The sequence below is a fragment of the Neovison vison genome, chromosome 1 (genome assembly GCF_020171115.1).
Source record: "Neovison vison isolate M4711 chromosome 1, ASM_NN_V1, whole genome shotgun sequence".
NCBI lineage: Eukaryota > Metazoa > Chordata > Mammalia > Carnivora > Mustelidae > Neogale > Neogale vison.
This window is the reverse complement of record NC_058091.1, coordinates 166,954,646-166,970,260: the sequence shown is the minus strand read 5'-3', so window position 1 is coordinate 166,970,260 and position 15,615 is coordinate 166,954,646. Positions and strand designations below refer to the sequence as shown.

The 15,615-nt window shown below is 55.9% G+C and overlaps 1 protein-coding gene across 2 annotated transcripts in view; it reads right to left on the bottom strand.

Moving 5' to 3' along the window:
- TBC1D9B (TBC1 domain family member 9B) overlaps window positions 1–15,205 on the bottom strand; it is a 38,696-nt gene extending 23,491 nt beyond the window's left edge. Inside the window, exons 1-6 of one of the 2 annotated variants that reach the window (XM_044262450.1) lie at window positions 15,044–15,205; window positions 11,516–11,626; window positions 7,591–7,709; window positions 3,883–4,111; window positions 2,806–3,064; window positions 1,849–2,056 (exon numbers count right to left, since the gene is read on the bottom strand). In XM_044262450.1, the coding sequence (XP_044118385.1) occupies window positions 1,849–2,056; window positions 2,806–3,064; window positions 3,883–4,111; window positions 7,591–7,709; window positions 11,516–11,626; window positions 15,044–15,161 (1,044 nt within the window). In that variant the 5' untranslated portion in view covers window positions 15,162–15,205. The remainder of the gene's footprint in view (window positions 1–1,848; window positions 2,057–2,805; window positions 3,065–3,882; window positions 4,112–7,590; window positions 7,710–11,515; window positions 11,627–15,043) is intronic. The other variant, XM_044262455.1, reaches the window with a different exon arrangement.
- Between the last annotated feature and the right edge of the window lie 410 nt (window positions 15,206–15,615).

Below are 15,615 nucleotides of genomic sequence, written 5' to 3'. Positions count from 1 at the left end.
AACAGGCACTGACTGATGTTCTGAATTCCACGGACTGCTGTCAGGATAGGGGAACTAGAGGGGGCAGGGGCAGGTAGCACCCTCCTGGGACGGGGCAGCTGTGGGAAAGGGATGTGCCACCGGTGGGGCGTGGGAACAAGGCCAGGTCAGCATCCAGGCAAGCTCCTGCTTTTCAGCTGAGCGGATGGACGGAAGGAATGCTGGTTCCCTAGGCGGCGATGAGAAGAGCACATCTTGGGGCATGATGTCCAGAGCCCGTGGGAGGTGGGTGTGAAGCCTGCTCTGATGGGGAGGCCCTGGGAAGGCCCCTGGTGGGCACACTGAGGATCATCAGCTCCAGGCCTCAGTCCCAACCCCAGAGCCCAAGTTAGTCCTGCTCCCTGCCTCAGCCAGAGCTCTCTGCCATCAGAAACGGCAGGGTCAGCAGGAGAAACAGAGCTGAGGACTACGGAGACCTCTGCACCCACCCCCAGGCCTTGGCCCAGGACAGACTCATGGCCCAGCAGGAACAGGAGATGTAGGGTCAGGGGTGCCCTGAGCCCTCAGCCAGGAGCTTCTAGAGCTGTGGCTCTTTCCAGTCCTGGGGAAAACGGGCAGCACACAGGAACCCCCTCTCACTGACCCCATACCTATCACCGCTGTACCTACAACTGGAGGGCTTTGTAAATGCAAGGGGAAATCTCAAAACTCCAGGTCATTAATAAAATCAAGATACTGGGGGCGCCTGGGGGGCTCAGTGGGTTAAAGCCTCTGCCTTCAGCTCAGGTAATGATCCCAGGGTCCTGGGATCGAGCCCCACATCGGGCTCTCTGCTCAGCAGGGAGCCTGCTTCCCTTCCTCTCTCTCTGCCTGCCTCTCTGCCTACTAGTGATCTCTGTTTGTCAAATAAATAAATAAAATCTTAAAAAAAATAATAAAATCAGGATACTGTGATTTAGATTATAACTTAAGCACCTCACTGTGCTTCACAGAGCTGAACAGCCAATCTGCCCTGCTGGGCCATGAGGAAAAGGAGGCCTGGGGACCTTCGGGTTGGGGGGTGGTCTGTCAGTGCTTCTCATCTGGGCGGGAGCCCTCTCCCTCACTGTCCACACCCCTCACTGTGGCATAGGACAAACGGCCTTGCTTCCATCAAGGTCACTGTGGAAGCCTAAGAAACCTGAGGAAAGAATGACAGGTTAGAGCTGACCTCCTTCCTGCAGCAAATGAGAGCTGTCCCCTACCTGTGTGAGTGGTGAGAGCCGACCCCTGGGACAGGTGACAGCTGACTCCTGCCTGTGACTGGTGAGATCTGTCCCCATCCCTGACAGGTGAGAGCTGACAGCTGAGAGCCATCCCCAACCTGACAGGTGAGAGTGGACTTCCAGTAGCCCTGCTGGAGTCTGAGTCACAGCCAAGACAAGTGTCGGGAGAGGAACAGTGAGGTGGCCTCTGAGAGTGACATGGTGGCGCTGGTCAGGGTCAAAGTCCTCCCAGTCCAGCCAAAGTGGGGCTTTGCTAAAGTCCAACTGCTGGGCCAGGAAGGCAGGACTCGGGGACACTCCCCCACAGGAAGCCTCTGGGATCTGATAGGGGAGGCACAGGTCTTTCCTGAAGTTAGCTGAGCTCTCCTGGCATGCCAGACCCCAGCCTGTCTCCCCAAGAGGAGAGGTGACCCCCCGGGGAGCATCCAACTCACCCCACGCCTGGAGGGACCTGACATGAGGCAGGGGCTCAGGAAAGCTGCTGACTCACTATGTGCTCCCCACGTGCCCACCACCAAACCCCAGAGGGCTGCCTGGGCTGGCAACCCCCACCAGGTGCCCCGGGGAGTCAGGAGAGAGCTGGCTGAGGGGGCTGGGGGCTCACCTCCCGCAGGGGTATGATGAGGTGGCAGGCGTCCTCCTCCTTGCTGGCGAAGCAGATGTAGTTGCTGGAGATGAACATCTGGCCAGGGATGTGCAGCTTGTTGAATGGGGTCCACAGGGTACAGCCTGTGTGGCCATCCAGGCGCTCGTCCCTGGGCAGCCGGAATGTGGCCCGGTAGCACTCGTTCTTGGCTCGGGCGTCCAGGTCTCTGGGGAAGCACAGCAGGGTAAGAGAGGGAAGGGGAGAGTAGTCAGGGCCAGTGGGCCTGCAAGGCTGCTGCCATGTGGGATCGGGCTCTTTGGGGTCCTCCCGTGAGCAAGTCATGCCCAGGGATCTCAGAGCTCAATGGACCACACTTGGCAGATGACCAGATACCACAATACACATCTGTAAGACCAGCAGAGATTGGTCAGCAAACAGCATGCCCTGGAGCCCCGAGGGCTATGGAGGACAGCCAGAGGCTTGACAGGGTTTGACAAGTCACCTGCTAGGTGCTGAGGGCAGACGGGGCCCAGGGCCTAGAGGCACCCCACACCTATCCACGCCTCTGCCCTGAGGCTGCTGCTGCCACCATGGAAGACCTGGCCCCATGGAGACACCCAGATGAGCACCTCCTGAGCTCAAACCCATGGTACTACGGATGGACACCAAGGCACGCCTGCCCGATGACCTTGAGAGGTGGCCACCTGGCACCCTGCTCTTGGCCCACTTGGTAGCTCTTTCCTTGTAAGCATCTCTCCCCACAGTGCCACAGGGGCTGCTGGCCGCCTGAGCAGGGCCTGGCGGGCACAGCCTGATGGACACTGTTAAGTCCTAGCCCTTGCTCATTTCCTTTCTGGAAGGTTCTAAAAGCACCCCGTCACTGGCATAAGGAGAGTGACAACCTTGGATGATGCCCTCCTGTAACTATGGGCAACCAGTCCTTTCTGGGCCCTCCCACCCGTGGGGGCTGCGCACCGCTTCAGAGCTGAGATGTTTCTGTGTGGCCGGGTGGGCCGGGGCAGCGCCTTCTCCTCCAAGAAGCCCTCGCTGTCCAGCAGCTGCCGCATGGCCAGGTTGGCCAGCTGCTCCATGAGCTTGAAGGTCTCACCGATGTTGAGGAACATAGAGAAGAAGAGCTCCTGGTCCCGTGTGTCCACACGGATGCTCTCAGGGAAGAGCAGAGTGGCATTCTTCTCCAGCCTCGTGACGTCCACCCACTGCACCACCAGGCTCACTGGACACCAGCAGGGACACAGGCTGGTGGGTCACATGGGCCAGAGAGTGGAACAGCTCCGGCGCCTGAAACCCACCAGGAGAACCGTACCCGAGGGTATCACGGACCGTAGTGGGGCCCCTGCCCCTCCCCCATGCCTGAGCCTGGCTGTGCTGGGACAGGGGTTCCTGCAGGAGGGCTGGGCCATAGGGGTCTCCTCTGGACCCCCGGCCAAACTAGCACCCCACACTGAGAACATCCTGAGGAATATCTGCCCCACAAATGGCTGAGGGGTGACAAAGGGCACAGGAAGGTGAGCCAAAGGGGACCCTGCCCCGTGAGGAGGTGCCAGGTAGGAGGAGGGCAGGGGAAGGGTGTACGACAGGTGTGTGCACAGTGGGGCAAGGCCTCGCTGTGCTCGGAAGCGCTGAAGCCCTGGGAGCTCTTTCTGGGGGTGGTGTGGCTGCCCTGGGGACTGTGCCTTATACCCCAAGGCCAGGGCTTCCCCCAGCAAGGCCCTTCCACCACGTTCTGCCGCTCAGGGATGGCAGCGGACCTAGAATGTTCTGACTTCAATGAGAGCAGAGAGCCCCTGACCCATCATTCTGGGAAGAACCCATCGGTAGGTGCAGGTGGGCCAGGTGCCTGCCTGCATCAGGTCGGAGCCTCCTTGCTGTGAACTATGGAAGTGCACTGAGTTTTGGGGAGACCCTCCGGGGAGGAGGGTGGTGTGTGGGTACAGAATATCAGGGGGCCATGGCGGGGGAAAGCCACTCAGGAGCTCCGGCGGGTGGGAGAGGGAGGGACGGCTGGGGGGCAGGGTTCTGGGGGCCACTCACCTTCCTTCCCCAGCAGGAATGAGTAGAAGCACAGGTGGTTGACGCTCAGGTAGAGCCAGCCCTGCCGGGGCACACGGCCCTTCCAGTAGCTGCAGGAATAGTAGTTGACCAGCTTCTCCCCCTCGGGCATCCCGAACTGCTTCCGCATCTTCAGCTCAGCCTCCTTGAACTTCCCAGGGTCCTCATCTCCCTGCGGCTGCAGGTTCTTGTTCTCTTCTGCGATGATGCCCTGCAGGGGGACAAGGGGACTGATTCTGGCAGGCCCTGGCAGTGGGGGAGGCGTGGGTGGCAGGTGCCTCAACCCAGGACTCCTGGACGCTGGCCCCAGGGCCACAGGCTGGCGAGGCTGAGGCACGTGGTGGGACAGATGCCAGGCAGGTTCCCTCAACCCTGAGCTGATAATCCCTCCAGCATGGCTGACCGGAAGTAGGGACTCTTCAAATAAACATTTATTTCTATGTAAACTTTCTGGAAAATTTAATAAATGTGGTAAAAAACACCGAGTACAACAGTGTATTCAGTAAACACGGAGCCTCCCTCTTGCCCACTCTAATGGTTCCCTTCCGACATGTGGGCACCAACGTTCCTTTGCGCAAACACATGGTTTTCTCTTTCCCTCTTTCTTTACCCAAATGGCATCCAGTTGTGGCAACGTTCTGTGAAGTGCTTTTCTCATGAAAAGGATGCTCTGTATTTCTTTGACTTTCTCCCCACTCCCTCAATATACCAGGGGCTCCTGCTTCTTGACCCCACCCCCAGAGCAGCTGCAGGCCCCTCCCAGCTCAGGACATATCCATGCTGTGCTCTGCTGGCATCTTCCCTGGTCTCAGGATGCCCAGAGGTATCACCCTGGGCCACAGAGCCAGCCCAAGACCTCTTGAGGTAAAAGATGTTCTTAGCACCCTTGGCTCAAAACATACATGCAAATTTTCCAGAAGGATGATTCCTTAATAAATGAAGGTAATTCAAGGCCAGTGTTTGGGGCCTGGCCTACTGCTCCCACCAGGCCTCCTGGTGGCCTCTTGCCCCTCCATCCAGGGGCAGGGCGGATAGCCAGGGGCCTGGGTGAGGGCCAGAGGTTGCAAAGCACCTGCCTTGTTACTAAGGCCCCACCTTTGTCTTCTGCTGCCCTCAGTTCCACCTGCTGGGAGGCTAGGGAAGCAGGCCCACCAGTGGAGTGCAGATGGGCCTTCACCCACACCCTGCTGCATCAGTCACCTTCCTGGGTCTCAGTCGGAAGCTCCCTCTTCCCTTCTCCCCGCAGCTGGGACCCCAAAGCAGGGCATAGAGGGGCTGACCTCTCCTGCTCTGCCTTTCCCTCTGCGAACTCCTGGGGCTCCTCTTCCCAAAGCCTTGCCCTTTAGGAACAGTGTGGCAGGAGGAACGGTCCCTACGAATGGGAATGAGCTGGCCTGGCTCACAAAGCTGGGATTTGGTTTTTTGGCTGACTGAACGGGACTGCAGAAATTACTCGGTTGATTTTAAATGACTGAGTCTATTTCTTTAATAGTTTCAGACATATTCAGCTTTCTTACTGCTTCCTGAATCCCAGTTTCAGTTATATTACATGGTAGGCCAAATAAGAGCTTCCCCGAGATGTCCACAGCCCAAACCCCAGAGCCAGGGCACAGGTTACCTTATGTGGCAAAAAGAGCTCTGCGGATGTACTAACGTATGTATTCTGACCCAGGGAGAAGGCCCTGGATGATTCAGGTGAGCCCAGTATATCATCACCAGGGTCCTTGTCAAGACACAGGAGGGTCAGAGCCGTGGAGGGAATGAGAGGACAGGAGTGGGGAGAGAGAGGACGTGATCTAGGGTGCCATGCTGCTGGCATGCAGATGAGGGAAGGGGCTCAGAACTGAGGAAGACCGGCGGCCCTGTAAAAGGAACTGGTGGGGAAACAGGTCCTCCCCGCCCTGAGCCTCCAGAAGGAGCCCCATCTGCCCACACCTGGTGTTTAGCCGAGACCTGCTGAATTCTGCTGACTTCCAGAACTCCCAGCTAATGGACCTGTGTGGAGCCTGAAGTGTATGGGAACTTGTGGCAAGCAGTAATGGAAATGAATGCATCCTATTGTGAGAAAGTATCCGTGCTGTCTAAACTCTTGGATTTCCTGGCTCGGAGCTGTTCATGGCATTTTTCTCTTTTCTAAAACTCTGCTTTTTTATAGGTGCTCCTCCTAGTTCCCTCCCAACCTTGCTCGTTTGAGGCTTCCTGCTTTGGTCCTGCATCCCATTTGCCACAAGTCTGCTTATGTCTTAGGTCATTCCCTGGACCTGTTATCTTTCTGCACCGTTCTCTCGTTTCCTACGGAGTTAACTTCTGCCCTTTACTAATTCCTTCAGATTTCCTCATTTTGGGCTTAGACACGCTAACTTACTGAACTTATTGAGCTTGGGTCATGAAATTCCACCCTCTCTTCTCCTCCCAAGATTTAAGCCTTCGAATGTCCCGCTGTGTCCTCCTTTTGCTGCAGCCTACAAATTTGGAGATGCCGTGGCATTCTAAGGATCATTCAGTTCTAAATGTTTTCTAACACGCATTTCTTCTTTAAGCCATGCGTCATGGAGAAATTATTTTTTCCACTCTGTTGGTGACTTTGTTTGGGTCTGGCGTGCAAGAAGCATACAATAATGTTGCTTTACTGTTTTTGTTATTATTATTCTTGCCCAGCTTACTCACTGGGAGAAGGGAGACTTGCCTCTGCTCTCCTTGCCTTTTCTCGTGGAGCTACAAAGGTGACGTGGGTCCTGCTTGGAGCCTCAAAGTGCACAAGGAAGAGCCAAGGAGCTTGTGCCGTCTGCCTGCGTCTAGAAGGTTCTGGAATAAGGAAGTCATGGAGACCTGCCCAAAGCCACCCTGCATGGCTAAACTTGGACCCAGTAAGAGCCCTCCAAGAAACCTAATCTAAGGCAAAATCACAGGACAGAAAGGCGATGACGCACAGTCCCGTGTGCTCAGGTAGAGGCTCGTTACCACATGAATGAGCCCCTGAAGAGAAACTGAAGCATTCCTGTGGGTTTTGACACACAGCTCCAGTTTTTACTACTATAACACACCCCACGCAGTGTACCGCGTGTGACTGAACTGGATGAGCTGGGTGCAGGACTCGGTAGGAAGTGCTCGATAAATGCCAGGCCAGCAAGCCGCTCGGCTCTGACTCTGCGGAATGGACTGCGGCCACTTCCCCTCCCCGCCTCAGCCTGGAGGTATTGTTTCTGCTCCCAGCACTGCAGGGAGCATCCTGGGACCCATGTGTTGCCCTGCACATGTGCCTATGCTGTGGGACCAACACCAGGCAAGCCTCTGAGCTGCATCAGAGGCTCACGCAGTTGTAATTTCCTAAGAGAAATGTACCTCCGGCTAGCCTGGTACTTCTAGCATTTCCCTGTTCTGTGAGCCACGGGACTGACCGTCAGCGATGCATGCCCCCTGCTTGCTCTAAGATCCTCTGCAGGGGACAGAAAGTCGTGGCTAAGTGCAGGCTGACACCGGGCCGCCCCGAGAGGGGAGGCCCTGCCTGGCAATGAGTTCAATCAAACGCCCCTTCCTGGAGCAGAATGGGAGCACACGGTTGCCTTCACTGCTATTAAAGAGAAATGAGGGCCACACCACGCTGTCTGACGAGTAAATGAAATGACACAGGCCAACACTGCCCGCCTCGAGCCGGGCATGGGAACCAGAAGTGGAAAAGGTGGACCTTACGTGGATCTTGCCCTTGACAAAGGTGGTGATGTCTTCCTCATTGTCGAAGATGGACAGTGTCTGGAGTAAGTTATTTTCCAGCCATTCCCAGTGCTTGGTGATCTCTCTGCGGGAAGAACCTGGGGGAGGTTTGGTGGAGTAAAGAGGAAAATCATTACACTCACCGGGCCTTAAACACAAGTTCAGAGGCTAACATGGATGACCTAATTTGCTCTACCCAAGAGACTACAATCTTGAGGATGCTTTCTCTTTTCCTTCCTCCAGCGTTCTGTATGGGTACATGAATGGTCCCAGTGAATGCGAAAATAACTCGGGCAGAATGGCAGTCATGTGCAAGGTAAGGCCTGCACCTCCTCTAACACCACAAAAGAGTGGCCACTATTCCCCATATGCCCTTCCAGAGGCAGTCTGTAGGTCTGTGGGTCTGCTAGGTTGTCACGGTTTTCCTTCAGGATAGAAGATTTCCTGTGGTCTCTGGTATGCAGGGGGACTAACCAGACACATACTTGGTGTAAAGGACTGAAGTCCTCCAGACAGTTCCTTCTTGTAGGACTCCAGCCCCCTGGCCGGCTGGTCTCCTGCTGCGCATGCTAGAGGCTCTCAACCCTTCTCTGAAGCCAGATGCAGCCACCCAGGTCTTCGCCTGCAGCCTCTCCTCCCCATCCCGCTCACATCCCAGCCCTGCTTCTGCCTCCTCCAGGAAGCCCCGCCTGACCCCGTCAGCTTCTGGCTGGGCCCCTGTGTCTGTCCCGCCTCGGAGGTGGTCCTGTGCTCCTCAGGAAGGGGCCCTGCGGGGCACAGCAAGTCCACTGGTAATGGAAAAACTCAGAGAAGGCAGTTCACCACCACTCCCAAAGGGCGGGGTGGCTGTTTTCTCTGCCCCCACCCCTGAAACTGGGAAAAGGCCCCCCTCCCCCCGGAGGACAAGCAAAGGGTGAGTGAACTCTCTGCCTGGCCTGCCTTCCCCTGCCTCTCTGGGGTTTTGCTTGTGCCTGGCAGGGGCCTTTGCACTCAAGAGCTGTTTTCTGAAGGAGTGAACACAAGAAGGGGGAGGGCCCTGCCTCCTCCCAACTGACCCGGGGTGGGACAGTCTATGGACTGAAATTGCCAAGAAGGCCCAGCTGATCCCCTGTGACATATGTCACATGGAGGGAGCCCGAGCAAAGACACAAGATCAACACAGCTGTGGACCACAGACATTTTTGCTAGGCTGCCTGATTCTCTGGTAGCCCTTCCTTCCCTACCTGGCAACACTTCACCTGCTGGAGACTTCTGAGCCCACCCTGGCCAGGTCGAGTTGGTCCCCACCATCTCCTCTATCCAGGGCACTTGCTCATTGCTCAGGCACATATCACAGCCCAGCTGTGTCTTGGTGAGGGGTAATTGTTTCTTTACCTTTACCCAAGGCGCTCACTACTCTATAACCATTCTGAATTAGGGCCCTCCCCCTCCCCTGTGGGCCAGCGTGAGGCTAACTCTGTGAAGGCGATTAAAATCCAGGATCATATGATTTACAGCGAGCCACAACACACAATCAACGGGGACCCTGGCAAGCCCCTTCAATCATCCATAAATGACCTTTCCCCCCATTTTGCTTTGGGCTTCTCATGTGGCCTCGTTTCCCTGGTGTACAAAGGCCAAGGTCTAGCTGCTGGGAGAAGGTCTAGCTGCTGGGAGAAGGGGTTTCCCTCTTCTTCTGCCAAGATCCCACGTTTGAATTGGGAAGTTAAATCTGCAAGCAATGCAACTCAAGCGTGTCATTCTCTTTTACACTCGCGTTCCTGGCAACCTCAAACAGAAAAAATCTTGTCCACACTACTCGTGTGGATCTGTGTGCATTTAAAAGAATTATTAGTTAGCAGCAACTCAGCCTTCATTTAGCACTAACTGAACACAAACTATGCCATCTCTGTGTGTTAGATTCAAAGACTATAAAGAATGTTAACTGCTAATTATTATAAAGTCCTATTTTGGCTTTCAGACCCTTTCGTGATATCTCTTGTTTATTTCCTAGAGAATCTTGGAGACAGGGCCATTATTTTCATTTCACAGGAAGAAACTGAGGCACAGAGAGGTTAAGTAAATGGCCCAGTGTCACAGAGCTGGGAAGTAAGCAAAGTACGATCCTAACCGAGGCTGCCTAAAGAGAGCTGAGTCGAGGGGGAGAGCCCGTGAGCCTGCAGTGTATGAGATGCTGGTAAAGACACGGCAAGTCCAGGGGAGCAAGAAGGAAAGATGGATGTTTGGGTCTGGGGAATCTGGTTTTCCATAGGAGCTGACACCCGGGCGGGGTCTCAACAGAGTGGTAGGTAGGTGGATGTGGGGGGGACACCAGGCACAGGGACCAGGACAGGTGTGGCCGGGAACTTCGGGTCCCGTGAGGTCTGTCTGCAGGCTCACACCCGGCTACAGGCTGAGGGGAGGACAGGAATGGAGGCGGGCTGATCCCGAAAGGTCTTCAGGGGCAGGCTAAGGAGTCAGGATTCACTGGGCTGGTGTAGGCATGACCAAACCTGGTTTGGCAAAGCTGGAGGGGAGGGGCGTGCCCAGTAGAGGTCTGGGAGGCCTGATAGAAGCTGCAGCAGCTGGGAGCGTGTGGCCTGAGGCTAAGGACTAAGGCTCTCCAGCGTGGCCTCCCACCTCCCTCACTGCCTCCAGATCTGTTCCCTGAGAAAGAATATCAGAGAGAGAGGAAAATCTCAAGGGCCCATTTTAGACTCACGTCTCTCGCTCTAGCCCAGGCACACACCAATCTCCCTGGGCCCCACCCCCTGGAAACCCCTCTCTCCTGCAGGCTCTGGAACCAGGAGTACCGGGGTCCTGCCATGCCTCACTTGGCTGTGGGCAAACCCAGACTTGGATTCATATACAGGGGAAAGGGCACCTCCATTTAGACCCACCCCCAACCACAGAGGAGGCTGACTTCCAAAGCCAGGATCCCAGCTGTGGATGCTCTTGTCACCTTTCTCAGGTCTCCTAACCCCCTCGGGGCCACTGCTTCCTCATCTTCAAAATAGAACCCCCCCCCCCCCAAAGTTCCACCTTCTGGAGTTCTTGGGAGATTTTCTAAGTGCCTGGCCTGCAGGAAGTGCTATCTGAGTGTATCCGTGAATGTGTCCAAGTGACCTCAGCAAGGCCAGTACAGGCTGACAGGGACCTCTTCCCAGACCCTGGGAGGGTGGTGTGTGTCTCTGCCCGGGAGGACAGCCACCGCTGTCATTATTGGCAGCAGCTGCATTCCATCACGTCTGCTGGAACATGGAACAGGCCAGGACGGATCCCAGGGGAGCTGTGGGGAGGGCTATGCTCCCGAAAACCTGGGGTCACACAACGTCTCCATCAACCGATTAGTCCATGACTGTGTTTCAGGCAGCCTTCTCTTTAAAGGTGCCTTATTTCATATATATTAATTCCCTCCCATCGCACTTGAGGCCAGCGGCACCAGCTGTAACTCAGGCCTGAACGGAGCCCCCCAAACATGTCCTCTCTCCATGGGGCCCATCACCACGTTTGTGCTGAGGGACACAACTGGTATCTTGGCACCCCCTTTGGGGCCACTGGCAACAGCAAAAACACCCACAAAACCTACAAAATGCCCAAAGTATGGCCCAAAGACCGCAGAAAGGACCCCTGTTTTATCATCTGACAACTGCTAGAAGGCAGAAGGATGTATTGTCCCCCTTGGGCTGGGAACCTGAGTGTCGGGCAACTCAAGATGCTCATTGCACATTTCCATGACTGTCCACAGGGTGCCCATCACCATCTGAGCTGCCTTCCTAAGCAGGATGCCTGCCTGGCCATGTGGGCTGAAGGAAAGGCAGCACTGGGTTCTCCAGAGGCAACATCCAGCCCAGGAATGCAGGCTGTGTCCCCTTCCTCCCGGGGTCCCCCTACTCGTCCACAGCAGGCCCTACCCAGCACCTACCACACGCCACTGTCCAGTAGACCTGCGAGTCCTGGGTCTGGTGCAGGATTCGGTAAGGGGCCACGCGGGCACTGGAGTCCAACACCACATCCAGGGTGCCCACAAGAAGACCTGGGGGCAGAGCAGAGAGAAGAGGGTGAGGGAGGGCCACGCTCACAGCTGAGCCCTGGAGGCTGCCCAAAACGGTGGCACCGTCCTCAATGCCCCAGCCCAGACGGAGACACAGCTGGCACCCCCACCCCATCCACCAAAGGACTTCTTTTTCCTCTAAGGCCTATGGAAAAATCCCCTCCCACTTCTTCCTGGCAGCTTCTGCTCACTCCCCGGACTCACAAACACTTGGAGGCAGGGGCTGAGGCAGGTTTTAGGGGGCCTTCCTTATAAGCTTAAACCATTCTGGAAGGCCCTTTTTAGGAAAAATTAGGTTGTTCTTTAATTTTTAAGTTTATTTTAAATATTTTCAAATTTTTTAAAAAAGTTCTCAAAGATGAGAAAGTACAACTCGCAAATTAAAGACAAAAACAACACCATGGATATCACAAAATCCAGACAAAGAGTACAGTGTGTTTTATTAACTTCCAGACACATCTCTTAAGGTACATTTTCCCGACATTTTTGGCCATATACTCTGCCAGGTTTTTTAAAAAAAGTAAGACGATGATTTTATAATATCATTTTCCGTTATCAATAACAGGAAGATAATGTAGTTTTTTCTCCGCCAAGTAATCACAAATTTTTATTCTGGGAAGTGTTAAGGAAGTTCCTTGTGGCTTCAAAAGTCATGACTGAAAAGGACACAGCAATTTTTAAAACTGTCCAATTTGGGAAAACACTTATCCAGTGTTTTCCACCTCTGAAGCATTTTAGGGCATTTCAGATTTTCCTTCTCCTCACGTACAGCCTTTGTCAATGACACGATCTCCCCAACAAATCAGCTGTCTGCCTTTTACCACTGTGTTTGATTCTCTCCTCTTCGTTAAGTGAATTATCAAGCTCTCTGAAAATCTGTTCTCTGTTCCTATTTGGAATTTATGTTTTCCTCTTTGATGAAGTGCTGCTTTTGGTATGCTCTGGAAATAGTCTGTTACCATTTTCCTGCTGATGTCAGAATAATTTTTACTGATTGTATTAACTTGAATAGAACACTTTCATTTCATATTCCATTTTTAGTTATTTTTCCCCTTCCCCAGTCTTGAACAAATAAAATTACTGATTACAAAAGAAGGTACCCATTGCATACACCCAAGTTAGGAGCCTGTAATCTTGCCTATTTTACTGAAATGTTCTAAAATGTCTCTCTACGTAGTTGTTAAAGTGGCATATATTCAAGCTTTACCAGTGTGTGGAATAAACTTTTTTCATGGTTCCTGTTGGGGTTTCTCTTCTGGTCTTGGAAACTTTATTTCAATGCTTATTCTGTTGGCATATTCATGTTTCGAGACCTGAAAGCTTTTTTATGGGCAGATCATCTCATCATACTCAGACTCTTCCTCCTTCTTCTCCCCCACCCTTTTTTTTTTTTTTTTAAAGATTTTATTTATTTATTTGACAGAGGGAGAGAGAGCACAAGCAGGGGAAGCAGTAGGCAGAGGGAGAAGCAGGCTCCCCACTGAGCAAGGAGGCTGATGTGAAGCTCGATCCCAGGACCCCAGGATCACGACTGGAGCCAAAGGCAGACGCTTAGCTGGCTGAGCCACCCAGGCCCCTCTTTTTTTTTTTTAAAAAAAGATTTTTATTTATTTATTTGACAGAGAGAGATCACAAGCAGGCAGAGAGGCAGGGAGAGAGAGAGGAGGAAGCAAGCTCCCTGCTGAGCAGAGAGCCCGATGCGGGACTTGATCCCAGGACCCTGAGATCATGACCTGAGCCGAAGGCAGCGGCTTAACCCACTGAGCCACCCAGGTGCCCCACCCAGGCCCCTCTTATACTCAGATTCTTCACTGAAGGATCCAGGCTCGCATCTGTTTTTCAAAGCCATCCTGAACAAAACCATATCACTAACTGTTCCTCCCTTGGGGAAGATGGGGTTCAGGAGGCCATGATGCCTATGATGGCACAGGGAAGGCCAGGCAGAGGCCTGGGCAGGACTCACCAAACCTAACTGGAATGGGAAGTTGAAGGAGTGGTTCCTGGGGTGGGGTAGGGGAGGCCCATCCTGGCGGACACAGAGAGATGCGTGAGGTGGGAAGGGCCTTCTGTGCACAGAGGGTCCCAGCCACCCTCTGAGATGATCCTCAGAAGCACAGAAAACCGAACAAGCCGGTGGGAGCACACTGACCAGACTGGACACACTGATACGCTGGTGCAACGAAACAAAAGGTTCTGGGCACTATGCCTCGTCTTCCTGCCCTGGCTTGCAGTAGCTTCTGAGGCTGACCACTGTTCAGACTGTCCAGAGGGGCTGCTGTCTCACCTCCGCTGAGCAGCGAGTCCAGGATGCAGGTCCAGCGCTGGCTCTTAGGATTCCTGAGGCTGTGGGGAGGCAGCCCCAGGCAGTGAAGGGAACAGTTTTTTTTAGGAAAGGGACTGTGTCTTCCACATTAGGAGGTGTGGCTCCAGAGAGGGTGGCAGAGGACGTCCATGGGAAACTTCTGCCTGCATCTGGCAGGACTGCTAATGTTTCAAATCAGGATGTTTCACAGAAATTGCTGTTGGTAACTTGTACGATGCGCCCACAGTCTTCCATGGCCACAGTGGGCCACTGACTGGTCTGGCCCCCAGTCTGCCCCAGCTCAGTGCTGGGGGTGGGGTGGGGGGTGGGGGTGCAGCCACAAAGGGCTTGGAGCAGGAGGGACCTCAGACCACACCTGCAGAGGGCACGCCCCATGGGCCTTCCCTGGATCCCAGGTGTCACACGACTTCATGAGGTGCCTGTCCACCGTTACCGGTACTGCCCAGGTGGACAAAGTGCACCCTGGCTGGCTCACCAGAACAGCCGACTCTGGTAATTAGGCACGGCCTGTGTCTGCCGCTCCAGGTCACCAAGAAGCAGGAAAAGTGGGCGAGGAGTGATCGACCGGAAGGATGGAGGCTGAGGCCAGCAGCAGCTCGGGGGACCTCTGATCTCGCTCAATGGGCAATTTTGGGGGGAAGGAACGAGGCAAAAGAGAATGTGTGCTTCTGTCACTTGGCCGCTCAGAGGCACTTGGGGAAACAGAGGCAGAGGACGAAGCCCGAGGAGGCGTCGCCGCCTTTCAGCTGTGAATCCCACTCCAGGAGGCTGCACACGCCTGGGCTAAGCCCCGGGGAGCTCACGGGCGCCGCGTCCGGGCAGAGGCCGCTGCCAGCCTTCCCCTGGGCGCCCTGGGTCGGCCGAAGTCACCCACCCCCCTCCCACCTTCGCCTTCCCCGGGTCCTAGGCCCGCGCCCCCGGCGCGCCCCCGCCCCCGTCCCCGCCCCCACTGCCAAGCAGACACCCCCTCGGCCCTCCCCAGCTGCGCCCCGCGCCCGTCTCGGCCCTCCGCCGCCGCCGGCGCGCCCTCCCCGCCCGGCCCGCCGCCACAGGCCCGACCGCCGCGCGCCCCTCACCCGTGAGGCCGCCACCCTTGCCGTGGCCGCGGCGCCGCTGCAGCACGAAGAAGGGGTTGGCCCGCTCCGTCACCCACAGAGCGTTGGCCACCAGCACCTCCTCCGGGCCCAGCCACATCGTGGGGCCGCTCGCACCGGGCCGAGGCCGGCCAGGCGGAAGCGCCGCCGCCGTCGCCGCCGCCGCGGGAGCCGAGCAGGCGGGGCGGGGCGGGCGGGCCGAGCGGGCGACGCCCCCTGGCGGACGCGCGGATCAACACACGCGGGTTCCGGGCCCGCCGGGCGCGCGCACCTCCCGGGGCCCCGCCCGCCCCGCCCGCCCCGCCCGCCCCGCCCGCCCCAACCCCCCAACCCCCCAACCCCCAGCTCCCCGGCCCCCCCGTACCCCCCCGCCCCGCCCCCGGCCTCCAGTCCTTGGCTGTCGTGGCCCGGCCGTGTCCACCGCCCTCTCGCCCAGGCCCGGCCGCTGCAGACTCATCTAGGAGCGACGGGCCAGCCCCGGGGACACGGGCCAGAATGGCTGAGTGCCCAGGCCAGAGGAACGGGTCGTGCAGAGAGCCGGGCCCCTGGCGTTT